This window comes from Sinocyclocheilus grahami, unplaced genomic scaffold (assembly GCF_001515645.1).
Source record: "Sinocyclocheilus grahami isolate Dianchi unplaced genomic scaffold, SAMN03320097.WGS_v1.1 scaffold118.1, whole genome shotgun sequence".
Lineage (NCBI taxonomy): Eukaryota > Metazoa > Chordata > Actinopteri > Cypriniformes > Cyprinidae > Sinocyclocheilus > Sinocyclocheilus grahami.
The window spans coordinates 49,545-64,548 of record NW_015505297.1 but is presented as its reverse complement, the minus strand read 5'-3'; the positions used below and the strand labels follow the sequence as shown (position 1 = coordinate 64,548).

General features: G+C 39.4%; 2 protein-coding genes across 2 annotated transcripts in view; both read right to left on the bottom strand.

Moving 5' to 3' along the window:
- The window catches only part of LOC107589650 (MFS-type transporter SLC18B1-like), a 5,367-nt gene extending 4,264 nt beyond the window's left edge, over positions 1-1,103 (bottom strand). The window contains exons 1-2 of the mRNA XM_016278154.1: positions 1,017-1,103; positions 702-835 (exon numbers count right to left, since the gene is read on the bottom strand). Coding sequence (XP_016133640.1) covers positions 702-835; positions 1,017-1,038 — 156 coding nt within the window. The 5' untranslated portion in view covers positions 1,039-1,103. The remainder of the gene's footprint in view (positions 1-701; positions 836-1,016) is intronic.
- A 1,213-nt stretch (positions 1,104-2,316) lies between these two features.
- Positions 2,317-14,663, bottom strand: LOC107589648 (tubby-related protein 4-like). The gene is made up of 12 exons (XM_016278153.1): positions 14,625-14,663; positions 13,490-13,796; positions 12,239-12,508; positions 10,910-11,038; positions 9,098-9,322; positions 8,789-9,023; positions 8,507-8,669; positions 8,138-8,279; positions 7,790-7,883; positions 7,538-7,681; positions 3,945-7,441; positions 2,317-3,598 (listed from the first exon to the last, which is right to left on the bottom strand). Exons 2-12 carry the CDS (start codon positions 13,508-13,510, stop codon positions 3,482-3,484), a joined length of 5,037 nt encoding a protein of 1,678 aa, XP_016133639.1. The 5' UTR covers positions 13,511-13,796; positions 14,625-14,663; the 3' UTR covers positions 2,317-3,481.
- Between the last annotated feature and the right edge of the window lie 341 nt (positions 14,664-15,004).

The following is a 15,004-nucleotide window of genomic DNA, read 5'->3' as shown; positions in this document are numbered from 1 at the left end:
GTCCTTTGCTGATCCTTTGCTGATCTTGTGCTGGTCTTTTGCTGGTCTTTTGCTGGTTTGCGCTGGTCCTATGCTGGTTTGCGCTGGTCCTTTGCTGGTTTGAGCTGGTCCTGTGCTGGTCCTGTGCTGGTCCTTTGCTGGTCCTTTGCTGGTTTGCACTGGTCCTATGCTGGTTTGCGCTGGTCCTTTGCTGGTTTGAGCTGGTCCTTTGCTGGTCCTGTGCTGGTCCTTTGCTGGTCCTGTGCTGGTCCTGTGCTGGTCCTTTGCTGATCCTTTGCTGGTCCTGTGCTGGTCCTGTGCTGGTCCTTTGCTGATCCTTTGCTGATCCTGTGCTGGTCCTTTGCTGGTCCTATGCTGGTTTGCGCTGGTCCTTTGCTGGTTTGTGCTGGTCCTGTGCTGGTCCTTTGCTGATCCTTTGCTGGTCCTTTGCTGGTCCTGTGCTGGTCCTATGCTGGTTTGCGCTGGTCCTATGCTGGTTTGAGCTGGTCCTTTGCTGGCTTATGCTGGTTTATGCTGGTCATGTGCTGGCAAAAGACCAGCATAAACCAGCAAAGGACCAGCATAAACCAGCAAAGGACCAGCTTAAACCAGCAAAGGGCCAGCTTAAACCAGCATCCCAGCGTCAAAACATACCTAACCAGCATATGCTGGTTTTTTCAACAGGGATGCAAGTCAGATTCTATGAAATATCATCAATGTACCTCATTTGGAAAAAATGGTCCCAGAATGGAGTAACAGATCATGGAACTGAAGTTTATGGAGGCCATTGCAATAAGTGTTAATATCTGGTGTCTGGACATTTTAGTGGCTGGAGTCTCTGCTGGTGAAGAATCACCTATACAACGTTCACATGCATTTCTTGGTTAGTAAAGAAACACTGTAAATCGAATGCTCGAGAATAATTTGTTGTCATTGTCAAACGCGCTAAAAGTTCAAAACTCATTAAGGATTCAAAACGTTTCTAAATGCTGATCACCCAACAACAATCAATCATTTAAATGTATGTACATACGTACCTATATCTTCATCGAGATCCATTGTCAAGTCTCTGAGATCTTTCACCGCGCGCTTAGCCCGTCAGCTGGGAAACTAAACAGTGAACGGTCGACGATTCTCAAAAGAATCATTCTTTTCAACTGAATCTTTTCAATGGTTCGGTCGAACCGATTCGCACAGCGCGGATCACTCATCTGTGTTTATGAACAAAACTTAGAACAATATTGGAAATGATTGACAATTTTCTTAATATTGGAAACATTACAAAACGGTTCAGTCAGGAGTTTTCAGTGTGAACAATGTTTGAACAATAAACACAACATTTAATGCAATTTTATTAGCCTGAGAGAACAGCATTTTAATCATAAAATAATTAATTGAATTACAAATTAAATCCAGAAAAAAAAGATTGTGAGTCGGTTTGATTAACAGGCTCATTGACTCGTACTGTGTGAACGAACCGATTCGCTAACATGAATCAAACTCAAGATTCCAACATAGACTACAGAAGCACAATGCTAACATACGTGCGCCATCTCGAGGTCAGTGCAGTAACCAAATAGTTGCACTGCTTTTCAAATCTGTTGTTGACTTTGCTTTTATAGGTGGTGATCCCAAGACACTAAAGGAGAAAAAAAAAACACCCAGTAATCTTTGAATTGGTTGGTAGCTAATCAAAGCTGAGGCAGGTGTGAATTAAATACTATACGTCCAAAAACAATTGTGGTGATCCCAAGACACTAAAGGAGAAAAAAAACCACCCAGTAATCTTTGAATTGGTTGGTAGCTAATCAAAGCTGAGGCAGGTGTGAATTAAATACTATACGTCCAAAAACAATCCATCAATGTGAATACCTTCATAATGACAATAATCGACACAAATGTCATCAATCTAGTTTGATTTTATTTAGTGACTTTAAGCCTACTCTGCACACACATTCTAATGCTTTTCCTTGACACCCTTCAATTACATTTTGTAAATGTACATTAGAATAATTAAGCAATAAAGCACAGTTAAAGCCTCACATTCCACATATTTTAATCTGGGCCTGAATATCCCAGTACAAAGTGGCTAGAAATAACTGCAACTGCAAATCATCAAAGCATACAACATCAAGAATAATCAAGAAGTGCTTAAAACATCAACCATATCAACACTACCCCACTCTGAACCACTGTTTGGCTTCCAACAAAAATGTGATAAAAACTGATGAAATTACTGGAAAACATCAGAAACTAAGCAAATTGCCATAAGAACTGTTAAATATTAATGCAGAATATTAAATATTAATACATAAATATTTGAAACCAATTATTAAATATAATAAAAGATGTCCCTTTACATAAATCAAATTTGGGTTGACTATTTAAACTTAGGAATGAGAAAAACTCCTACATATCAACTTTCGATTTCATTTATATTCCATTCATTGCATAATATACAGTGTGTTAAGTTTGATTCATATAGTGATATAAGACCTTTTTTGGCTAAATTAATGCATACTATATAGTTCGTGCTAAAGTGTCATGGACAATATGAATACATCTAACTACAGCACTTTTCTGTCATGTCACTTCCATGACAATGACAATATAATATATATTTGAAAGTAATTAAAAATGTTCAAACTTTGATTTCTGTTACTGTTAACATTAAAAAGCAAATATTCATTCAAAAAGGACATTACTGAGATACTGCAATAACAGTGTGCAAATGATGCAATATAACATAAGACATTTTGTGAAGAAAAAGTTCAATTTAAAGTTTAAATGAATTTTTAAACCTTAAAAATGCATTCATTATAGTGGCACAATTGGGAAAATATGATAATAACTTGAATATATTACCTCTGTTTCACTTCATGGAAGTGAGTCGTGGGATGAGAACATTCAAACATAAGTTTTCTCCTCCCTAGATTTTCATTGGTTGCTGACCACAAACAATTGTCAAAATCTGTCACTTCACAATGTTTTTACATAGGAAATCTAAATTTGGCACATAAATCTCAGGTACAAACACAAAAGGAGATGGGGAAATCAAGGGAAAAAAGAAACAAAGCCCACAGTCTAACATCTATCACAGATTTTAGTAATTATCTATATATTTAAATCACACCATTATATACTAATGAAATACATGGAAAAAATCAATAAAAGTGAATTAAATCAAATTATTTTCCATCAATACACAAATATTAACTCTTCTTCAGATGTGTACCACCTTTCAGGTGGAACCTTAAATCGGCTTGAACCTCTGTTAACAAAAAGGTACTAAAAGGTACTGTTAACACTAAATCTATAGTTGGACCACCTGTCTACGTCTTGTGTACGCCTTGCCTGAGAGTGACCAGATCTCTTGGCTACTAACCGACATTGCACAGACGTTATGGCAGCAGAGAATGTAATTTTTCTCACAATCTGCAATTAACAATAAACTCTTTTTCAGTCCATCTGTACTCAAGGACAAGATTGCTGGAGAGGTTTTCTATTTAAGTCTCTGAGTTACATTGGCCAAGGCCACAGCAAATGCCTGTACTGCTGAGAATGGATACTGAAAATCCAGGATATATGCATTGCCATCGATTCTGCCAAACTGCATTACCTGTAATAGAGAATTATGGGTTAGGTGCAGGGTAGATGCTTATTACTCAAAGCCAGTGATTCTTAATTTTGTATGTCTCCCTAATTTGACACAAAACAGTTCAGTTCATAGAGCTCTCTCCTAACAAGCTGATGATCTGAATCAGATGTGTTAAATAAGGGAGACATGCAAAATGTGCAGAGCAGGGGGTCCACAGCACCAGGATTAAGAACCACTGCTCCAAGCTACTAATTATGTGCACGCGCATATTTGTTAAAGGTGTAATTTCTTTGCCCCAAGTGTCACAAAATGGAACTGCAAAAATATTGTTTTCAAACTGGTTTCTCAATTAAATAAAATCACGTACCTGGCGTCCATCAAGCTCAATCTGAAAGTTTTTGGCTGACTCCTGTGTCACCCGTCCTCCAAAGTCAAGCTGGTAAACCTGGGTGGCTTCGTTCCACAATGGCTGCTTGTTGGCCATAACATAGACAAAGCCTTGGCTGCCAAGACTACGATCCTCTCTCTCGTTAGCTTTACGGCACTTGATTTCCTCAAGTTCGTTTGCTGTACGAAGATTGCGTTTGCTCTTCCATCCTTTCTTGCTGCTCTGGCTTTGGTTCATCAACTCGTCACCACTGATGAAGAGCTCAGGCTCACTCTCAGAGCTGTCCTGGAACTCATTGGAGGTCCTACTCAGTTTCTTGGCTTTGTTCAACGGCTCTTTCTGCCCTTTAGGTTTCTTCTTTTCCCTGCTGCCAAGTCTTGGGCTGGAGATTAGGGAATTAAAGTCAGAGAGTGTGCGACTCTCTTTTTTGGATTTCCCTTCAGAGACTCCAGACATATTTGCCTCTTCTGCCCTACTGTCAAGCCTCTTACGTCCCTTCTTGCTGAACCTCTCTGCTCCTTGTGGACTCTCATTGAGAGAGGACTGATCCTGAAAGCTCTCTCCAGATTCTGCGACCACCTCAGAAGTACTCTGATGGTTCAAGAGCTCAATGGGTGGAGGAGGAGGAGGGAGAGGAGGTGGAGGAGGAGGTGGTGGGGGAGGTGGAGGTGGTGGTGGAGGAGGAGAGAGAACTGGCTTCTCCAGGGCCTGAAGGGTCTTACTGGGCAGCGTGGCAGAATGGTCTGGCATGGGAGGACAAGTGCTATATGTGCTCCAAGGATGCAAGCTCATTGGATGGAGCTGAAGGTTGCTGCAGGAGCTAGTCCCTGGGTACATGGGAGGCAGAGTGCAACAACCTAGATTGGTCAAATTTGTGGGATAGCCTGGGGGTAAGACTAAAGCTGGGTCTGGTTGGCTAAAAGGGCTAGATGTTACCATGTCATTGGGGCCACATGATTGTGCAGGACTCTGCAAAGGCTGTAGTTGAGGTCCACCATGCCCTACAACTGATGGGAAGGGTGAAAGGGATAACTGATAGGCTGAAGGGAGGGTCATAGAATTGGGACTGGGGGGAGGCTTTGTTGAAAGGACAAAAGGTAGTCGGGTCATGTCTAAATGCTGTGGCTGGCTAAGTAAAAATGGGGGTGGCTTATGAGGTGGTCCTGGAGGTCCAGGCAATAAATTTTGCTCTTGAGGTATCCAGAGTTGTTCTGCTGCAGGTGAGTCCCATTGGTAAGGTGGAGGCCGTTTGACTGTAAAATTGACATCCCCAAGCGTTAAATGCCGTACTGATTTTTCAAGATGATACTGCTGACTTAGTGTCTCATCTTCTGTAAAGGCAGAGTTGACATAGACAGTTCTCTCTCTACTGTTGTCAATGGGACTCAGGAGGTTATAGGAGGACTGGGAGGCTAATGGCGAGGCACTTTTGGAGTGCACAATTATCGTGCTGTGTTGGACCCCTTTACCAGGTGGGAAGTCTTGCCTCACCACAGTTCCTCCAGCAATTCCGCTGCTGTTTGTGCCACCACCTGTGACACTTACACTAGTGCTGCTGCTGTTACTGCTACACTGAGTGCATGTATACAAAGCTGTGGGTATCCTTGGCTGATAGGAGAGCGTGAGGGAACCGTTCATTTTGGATTTAGTCGGTAGAGTCCTCACTGTTTCCACCATTTGAGAAACCTTCAGGGTCTGTTCCCTGCGATCTCGACGCAAAGTGGCATGAATCAAGTTGCTGTCAATCCTTTGTGTAGAACTTCTGATTGTGTTCATTTGGTTAGATGTGTCAGGATAAGGTGGTGGGTCTCCGCTTGGTATGGAATATCTAGGCACTGAGAGACGACTAAGAGTTGCTGAGCTGTATGGCAACTGGATCTTCTTGTTCTCAGATGAAGTTACTTTCAATGTGGCGGAGCTGCCCATTCCTTGCATCCCGTAGGCATTTTGGTTCCTTAAATGGCGTCTCCTTGGGCGACATACCTCTTCGACATTTCCGCTACTGTCAAAAGTAGTGATTCTTTCATAGCCTAGTGGAGTTGGGTATTGAAGGCTAATTGGGTGAAGAGAGAATTCGTCCTTAGTTAAACATAGATCTGTTGACAGTGTAGTGCCATTCTCATTGCTAACAAGAAGACCAGGAGGGGCTGTAGTTGGTGCGGCAGCTGCTGCAGATACCACTGTACCTGGGTAAGGTGGTGGAGGGTTTACTTTACGCATCTGTACCTCAAGGGTGTCAGTTTCAATGAAAGACTGTGGTCGTGAGGGAATCTTAAGAGGGAGGACTTGTTCTCCTCTGTCTGGTGGCTGGTCTGGATGAGGAATTTGAGGCATCAGCTGTAATTGATGCAGGGTTAGAGTAGCATACCCTGAAGGTGGATGTTGGAGGGACATTTGCATTTTAAGCTGATGCTGCATTTGTTGATGCTGTCTTTGCATTTGTTGATGTTGCAGCTGTATTTGTTGATGCTGCTGTTGAAGTTGTTGCTGCTGCTGCCTCATTTCCTGTATTTGCTGTCGAATTTGTTGCTGCTGTTGTTGCATTTGTTGCTGCTGCTGCTGCATTTGCTCATGCTGAATCTGCAACTGGTGCTGCTGCTGTTGGAATTGTTGTTGATGCTGTTGATGAATTTGTTGTTGATGCTGCTGCACTTGCTGTTGAATCTGTTGCTGCTGCTGTTGCAGTTGCTGCTGTTGCAGTTGCTGCTGATGCATTGCCTGTTGATGTTGTTGCAACTGCTGTTGATGCTGCTGTTGTAGTTGTTGATGCTGCTGTTGCAGTTGTTGTTGATGCTGCTGTTGCAGTTGTTGTTGATGCTGCTGTTGTAGTTGTTGATGCTGCTGTTGCAGTTGCTGTTGATGCTGCTGTTGCAGTTGCTGTTGATGCTGCTGTGTTTGCAGTTGCTGCTGATGCTGCTGTGTTTGCAGTTGCTGCTGATGTTGCATGTGTTGCTGCTGCAGCGACTGTTGATGCAGTTGCTGTGACTGATGTTGCAATTTCAGATGCTGCTGCTGTGGTTGTAATTGCTGTTGATGTTTTGATTGTTGGTGGTCTTGTTGCTGCTGTTGTTGCTGACGTTGTTGGTGGGGTTGTTGTGGCAGATGATGTGGAGGAGGAGGAAGAGTTCCACTTAGGATGTTACTCATTTCCAGTCCACTGAAAATCACCTGTCCAGGGTTGGAATATCTGGTTGGCACAGTGTACTGTGCTGTCACAGTGTCCTGACTATGCTCAGATACTGTTGCATTAGCTGCTGCTGCTGTTGCTGCTGCGGCTGCAGCTGCAGCTGCTGCAGTGGCGGTGGCGGTGGGATTGGTAAGGACATCAAGCTGAATATTCTGGTTGGCTAGGAGAGACTGGACTAGACCTATACTCTGTGTAGGGGACATGGCTTGAGCAGGGCTGTGAATTGGGGCAATGGGGATATTAACTGTGCAAGGAGGATTGTCGGCTGACACTCCCGAGGGTCCCATAACTAGAAATAAGCAAGGACATTTTGAGATTGATTTTACTTGTTGTAGTTAAGCTATACAAAGAAAAAAAAATACAAAAATATTCTACTGATTCTTACCAGGTAAATCATCTTCATCTTCACTGAACACATTGGGATTGAAGACTGGCAGACTCATGAAATCCAGGGAAATTTTACGCACCTCAGGCAAATAGATGGTCATCTGACGAGGTTGTAGGTGCAGCAAACTAGTTTTATAAATAACTGGAACACCATGCAACATTTGTCAAAAAATATTTTTAAAACATTACAATTATTATTTAAAATAACTATGTGAAACTGTTCACTTGAATACAAAACCTGACAACATACCTGCTCCTAAGTTAGCTGGCAAAAATGAGGCAAGGCCTACAATCTTAAACTTTGTTCCCCAAATGTTAGAGGTGACCTGGGCCAAGTAATTATGCTGCAAAGCAAATTAAGTGATAGCTATAGAAAATAATCAAGGTCAGAGTCGGTTTACTGTCATTTCTCTTCAGTAAAGCAGGAGATTAAAGAAAATGAGGTGTCTGCTAGTTCATGCTGCAGTAAATGTGACAAATGCTTTACTCAGTATCGAGTAGACAGAGGCAATAAATACAAACACTTACCCTATCAATTCTAGGCAAGATTAATATAAAATTATTGCCGAAATAAGCTTGCAAATAAAATGTTAAGTACCTCACTAAAGCCATCAACTAGAAATTCTCTTCGAGTAAGACTCGGAGACCGAACTGGAGGCTTCTTTGGTAGTCTAGGAGACCTAGACATTTCTTGAGATGTTTGGGCAAGTTTGGGAGACTTTCTTGATTCCATATTAATTCTAGAGAACAAAACAAATATGAAACAAAAGACAGTTAAATGGAACATTCTTTTATTTGCTATCAAGTTAAAAGTTGTTGATTTGTAATTTGATGTTTTTCTGAAATTTACTGTATTGTATTTTGTCAAGGTTGTGATGGAACAAACATTTCTTTAGTTTAAGTTAAGTTAACATTAACTTAAGTTTCTGGTACCCTAATATTGTGTGAATTTTATATTCAACAGTACCTCATATGTTTAGAGTACCTAGGAAGCTTAGGAGACCTGTTTCCTCTAGAAAGTTTGGGCGATTTTCGCCCAACCCACTCATCGCTCAACTCAATATCGCTTGAGTCTGAACAGTTGCAGCTGTCAGTCATGTAGGAGATCATGCCATTTACACAGACCTCATCTGAAAGACAAGATTAGATCAAATTAAAGACCAGTCTTCAAGGCAAAAAAGACAATGCATTTACACATTAAGCTTGAGCTTAACGTACACATGATAAGCAACAGTGCATATAGCAGTACCTGCTTTAACATCCATTTTTGGGTCCATAATGACAAACTCCGGTCGCAACTTGCTGATGCGACGACCCTTGAGAATAGGCACCAAACCCCCCAGGTGTTCCAGATAGAGGGTATAACAGGGGCCTCCTGCTTCTGGATTCTCCTCTGAACGTTTCATAGTGCAGTGCAGGCGTTCATTCCCTGCTGTCGGATAGCTCACAAAGTCTCGGATGTTATTCGGATCTGGGATGGGTGGCTGGTGAGATGAAAAAGAATATGCATTTAGTTCACATTAGCATACATCAAAAACTGCACTTGCTTCTTTTGTACCTTGATAGTTGGAATGAAAGCAGTGGTAACATAGGAACAGAGGAGTGAAGGCATGTTCAGTTTTCCCACATCTCTCTCCTCTTTAAGAGCACTGGCAATGCCTTGCTGACATAGAAGCTGCAGGCTGGCCACACGATGCTCTACACGCACTACGTACAGGGCTGGTCCACAGGCCAGAAAAAGCCGTGAGTCCCGGTGACCCCAGCAAATCGTGGTGATGGGCCTCTAAACCAAAAGATATTTAGATTATATGTAGTTTATTTATAATTGAATGTGCGCTGTAGTTTATATCATTAAACATTTCTTATTATTATCAATGTTGAAAACAGCTGTTGCTGCTCAGTATTTTAATGGAAACCATAATAAACTGTGGAAACCATTTCATAGTTTGGGGTAAATAGAAGAAATTAATACTTTTATTCAGCAGTTATGCATTAAATCATTCAAAAGTGATACTAAGACATTTATAATGTTGCAAAAGATTTCTATTTCAAATAAATACTGTTCTTTTGAACCTTCTATTTTCTTTCTTTAATGGATGATGCTTACAATGTAATGTCATGTAATGTCAAAAAGTTTGTTGAAAAATGGCTACAAAGAACCATGGAAGAAACTTTATAGGTCTATTTAGTTCACTAACGTTAAGCTGTATGTACTAGATAACAAATCTTTTTATTTAGTTGCAAAATGTAACTATTACTAGCTTTTTATTTAAATTTGGATATAAAAGTATGTCCAACTTTGGCCCTGTCCACACGAACGCGGTTATTTTTAAAACCACAGTTTTTTCTACGCGGTTTGGCCGTTCGTCCACACGCAAATGCAGCACCAGTTCACTGAAACCGAACATTTTTGAAAACGCCTGCCAGGGTGAAGATATTCAAAAACTCCGGTTGCAGTGTTATCGTGTAGACAGCGAAACCGGAGTTTTTGGCTTGTGACGTCAGTGCCTGCGCTGTTATCTCCGCCTACTAGAGACTTTTTCAGGCTTCTGATTGGCCAACATGGCTTTACGGTTCAGTCCTGTTCCTCACGTCCCCCTGCTCTGCACACGCTCTGCATCTCTCTCTCTCGCTCTCTCTCTCTCTCATTCTCTCTCTCTCTCTCTCTCATTCAGTTTACGTTTAGACATGCACTAGAGGCGGTTTAGCCAATCACAACACTGGGCTAGCTAACCAATCATAGCTCATCGCCTATTTCTGAGTGAGGGGCTTCATAAAAGGAGGAAATGATCAGCCCGTTTCTCAGAGAAGGGACAGAGCGGTGTGGAATAAAGCTAAATTGTGACAAATGCACTTTTTAAATTCAGTTTACGTTTAGACACGCACTAGAGGCGGTTTAGCCAATCACAACACTGGGCTAGCTAACCAATCAGATCCCATCGCCTATTTCTGAGGGCGGGACTTCATAAAAACAGGAAAAGATCAGCCCGTTTCTCAGAGAAGGGACAGAGCGGTGTGGAATAAAGGTAAATTATGTGAAAAAAAAATGTGTTTTTTTTTAACGAAGCACTGACACATGTTAGACTGCACCCCATAAACACAATCAAGTCTAGAAAAAGACCAGTGAACCACCCCTTTAAAGATTTTTTCAATATTTTGTTTAAAAGTTCAATAAACTGTTCCATTTTTTTAAATTAGAATTTTCTGACTATTATTTCATATTTCAGGCTTTACACGGTTAATGGCCTTTTTGTGTGTGTAAGATAATGCATCAATCAAAAGATATTAGTAAGTTTATCAAACTTAACATGTAATGAAAATACAGTGACATTCAGCACAGATGAAAAATAAGCATGAAATACTAACATACCTGGGCACCTCTGTCATTCACCAGCTCTACAGACCATCTTCCTTCATATTGGATCCACACAAATATCCCTCCCTCCATGTCACATGTTGCAAGCTTCTGAAACGGTTCATTCCACCTAACAAGGACAACCTGTACAAGAACAGCACCGTGGGAATGAAGTTCTAGCAGAATTTTGCAAGAGCACACTATTCATGCATAGGATGGCAAATTGACAAATACACATTCTTTTGATGTACTGTATGTAATTAAGTAATTCTTTCTGAAGAAAAAAAATTTAATTGTCAGAATTTTGATGGTAAAGACTAAAAATACGACGGTAAATTCCCTTACTATATGGTGAAAAGCTGTAATAGTTCTAATGGGACATTTCATTTAATTATACAGTAAAATATACTGTTTTTGGAAGTCACCTTATATTTTACAGTGATAAACAATAAACTGACATTCCCAGAAATCTCTGTGTGACACAGACAATTCTTCTGTGCTCACGTCTGATATTTCTTTTATTAAAACAACAGTTTCCTTCTTAGTTTTTTCTTATCAGTTATGTAAATTAGGGTTTTATCCTATATCTTACATTGTTAAATTAATGTTTATTGCATTATTTTAATGTTTAAGTGTTTTGTATTTATGTGTATAGCACTGTAAACCTATTAGTTATTTATATATATATATTTATATATTAGTATATAAATAGTTATATATTAGTATATACACTCTTAAAAATAAAGGTGCTTCACGATGCCATAGAAGAACCTTTTTGTCTAAATGGAGAACCTTCTTTCGCCACAAAGAACCTTTTGTGGAAAAAGAAGGTTCTTCAGATTATAAAAAGGTAAGAAAGAGATGGTTCTTTAAAGAACCTTTGACTGAATGCTTCTTTGTGGAACCGAAAATGGTTCTTTTATGGCATCGCTTGAAGAACCTTTTGAAGCACCTTTATTTTTAAGAGTGTACCTCAGCTTGTGGAAAAGATAACTTTGACTCATAATGTGGCTTTCTCATTACCGCCAGTTTTTAATTTATAATTTACTAATTCTAATTATAAAGGTAAAAAGTCTGATTTTAGTAGGTTGGTATATTAACATTATTTCAGTTAATGAAATATATATTTTTAACTGTAAATTGAAGTTCAATCTCTAAAACCTAAAATTATGCTACCATGTTTTTATGCTAAATTTCTGGCAACCACAGCTTCTTTTTTTTCTTTTTTTACCGTACATTTTTTACAGTGTACTATTAATTTCCTTAGGTGTAAAGTGGAAAACATTACTTAATGCAACTTGCAATTCAACTATTTAAACCATAAGAGAAGAGGCAAACTCCCACCTCACTGTTATGACCCCGTAAATTGAAGTTGATTCTTTGTGGGGTATTTCTGTCCCTTCGACAGTGACTAGATGTGAACGTCACACCCACAACACCCCTGGCGTTCCCAGTGGCCAGCCAGCCCTCCTCATAGTAGCGCCTCCTGCACACCGGCTTCTCCTTCTCACTTTTGGGAACTCTCCCTTTCCATGAGAGGCAGAGGATGTTGGAGTCACTGCAGAGGACCGGACCATGCTCCACCGCAGCCAACATCCCTACAGACTGACCAGGCTACAGGTGTAGAGGGAGATGAGAGGGAGTTCATGCTGAAATATTTAAAATCAGTCATTTTTAATGGTAATTAATACTAACTTATATTAGAATATGTGCATATTCATTCGATAAATGGGTTCAAGTTTATTTATACACACTCAGAAAAAAAAGTACAAAAGTTGTCACTGAGGCAGTACCTTTTCAAAAGGTACTAATAGTACTAATATGTACCATTTAGGTACTACTGTGTACCTTTAAGGCACTGATATGGATCCTTTTTGGGTAAATAAAGATAGGGGTATAAAGATGTACCTTTTGAAACCAACTTGTGCTTTTTTTTGGCCTTTTTAGTCTATAGCTAAAACACACTGGTAGTGGTAATGTAAAGTGATTTACATAAAAATAATTTAGACAATGATAAATTAATAAATAAAATAAAAGTAACAGTAAAATATAAAAAAATTGCATGGACATTTTTGTCTTCAGAATCAAAATTTTAGGTTAAAATGTATGGGAAAGTGTATATTTTAAATGCCGTAACTGGTAACCATTTCTTTCACCATTGTAAATCAAGATGATTTTAAAATGTTAAAATACCATCTCCTATACAAATTTAACATGCAAAGAGAAATGTAAGCCATTAATAGTTGGATTTGATAATTAACAGCCAGTTTGAAAATTATTTTCATTATTTTTGCAATTCAATTTTGTGTTGCTAGTGGCACAGAAATCAAATCACAGACTTTACCTTTATATAAGCCTGTGGTGGGACAAATCACATTCCATGTAGGGTCACATCTAATACCATAAAAACTGCAAAAGCATGCCTAATAAGTATAAAAGTTATTAGTAGTTTTAGAAGGAATGTAGATGGAATGCCACTTGCAAAATCTAACATATGACATTATTTGTCAAATTTCTGTTTGTATCAAACAAACATATATTGCTTTCGATGCACCAGAAAACTGATTGCAAAATGTAGTTTCTGAAAATACTCACCTCTTCACAGTCCCTGGACATTATTGGTCCGAATTCCGTCTTTGAAGGAGTGCTCCATTTTACTTGCTTATTCAAATAAATTGCAGTACAACCAGATAATTTCTTAACTGCAGATGTGTCTTAAGAAAAAGTGTGAGTAATATCAGGCCATTATAGTCTGAGACTATTGCACATCCTGAGCAATGCAGTCTGTTCTATTTCTGTTCAACAAAATTATGTGAATTACATCTAAATCAAAAGTCCAGGCCTAGTGCAGTTTATACTCGTTATACAAAACCAGCTTTCAGTCTTTGGTAGTCCAGGTTTTCTATGCAAAGAGAAACACACACACACACACACAAATGTATATATTTATATGAGAAAAAGCCATATGTATAATTTGCAGATTGAAAAACAAGAACAAGTCACGTATGATGATGAGACAAGCTCTGCATGCAGAATCATTTAAAGACATTTCATTTCTCTGTCTGCACATACACTTGAGTTGACATTGGTCCCCCATTACGTCACAGGACGTTTAAAGCCCCTACAATTCGTGCTTTATACTCAGAATAACGCAACAGAAATTATGCGTCGAAGCATCTTTTTTTACAAAAATTGTTTTTTTTTTTTTTTAAAAATCTGCACAACTAAGGATGAGGCAGCTCGCAGGAGTCATGGCAACAGGGATGTGATGATGGCTGAATTTTAATGACACACAGCCTAAGACTTCATGACTGCATTTATTCTCATTTCCAATAGAAATATTACGTTTTCCACGCGTTTCTCTTAGGCTTAAAAATATATATGAAATTTCGTTTAAAACATAATCTCACTGTTAAACTACAATACAATAAAACATTAAAAAATAACCTTATAGGGCTACCGAATCATAACAAGCTTAGTTTCACACATATGCTTATGTAAGAATAGTGGCAGGTAATTAAGGAAATTAAGCTGGATGCAGTTTACAATAAATCCATCAATGGTTGCCACCTACACTCGTGATATAATTACACAACCGTCCAGTATACAACATTGACTATTCCTGTGACATTCCAAAGAAATCAATTGAGAACAATGTGAGCCAACAAGAAAATAATTATTTCGAGTAATAAAATAAAAATTCTGCATTCGTTTCTATCAGCAAACTCACCTCTATCAACTCGCTCTCAATGCGTCTAAATGGTTGCCAGATGCTCATGGGAGATTTTACTCCACAGAGCGTTAAAGTCATGCAGTGGGATGCTATGCATTGGCGCAAAATAAACCCAGAATGAGGGATTTTTCGGCGTGTGAAGGCAACCCGCGCTCTGACGGAACGGTGCTGTGGATCACATGACTGCCAACCCCATCCAGATAGTATACAACAAATGCAGTAGTACAGGCAAGCTGCACTGATATAAATCACCAGTCTCCATTCTTATTTTGCCATACGAATTAAAAGGCAAAAAAACTGTGAATAATGCAAAGCTTCACTGAGAAAAGAAAGCACACATTTCAAAGACTGTACTATTAAAGCACGTTACTTGAACT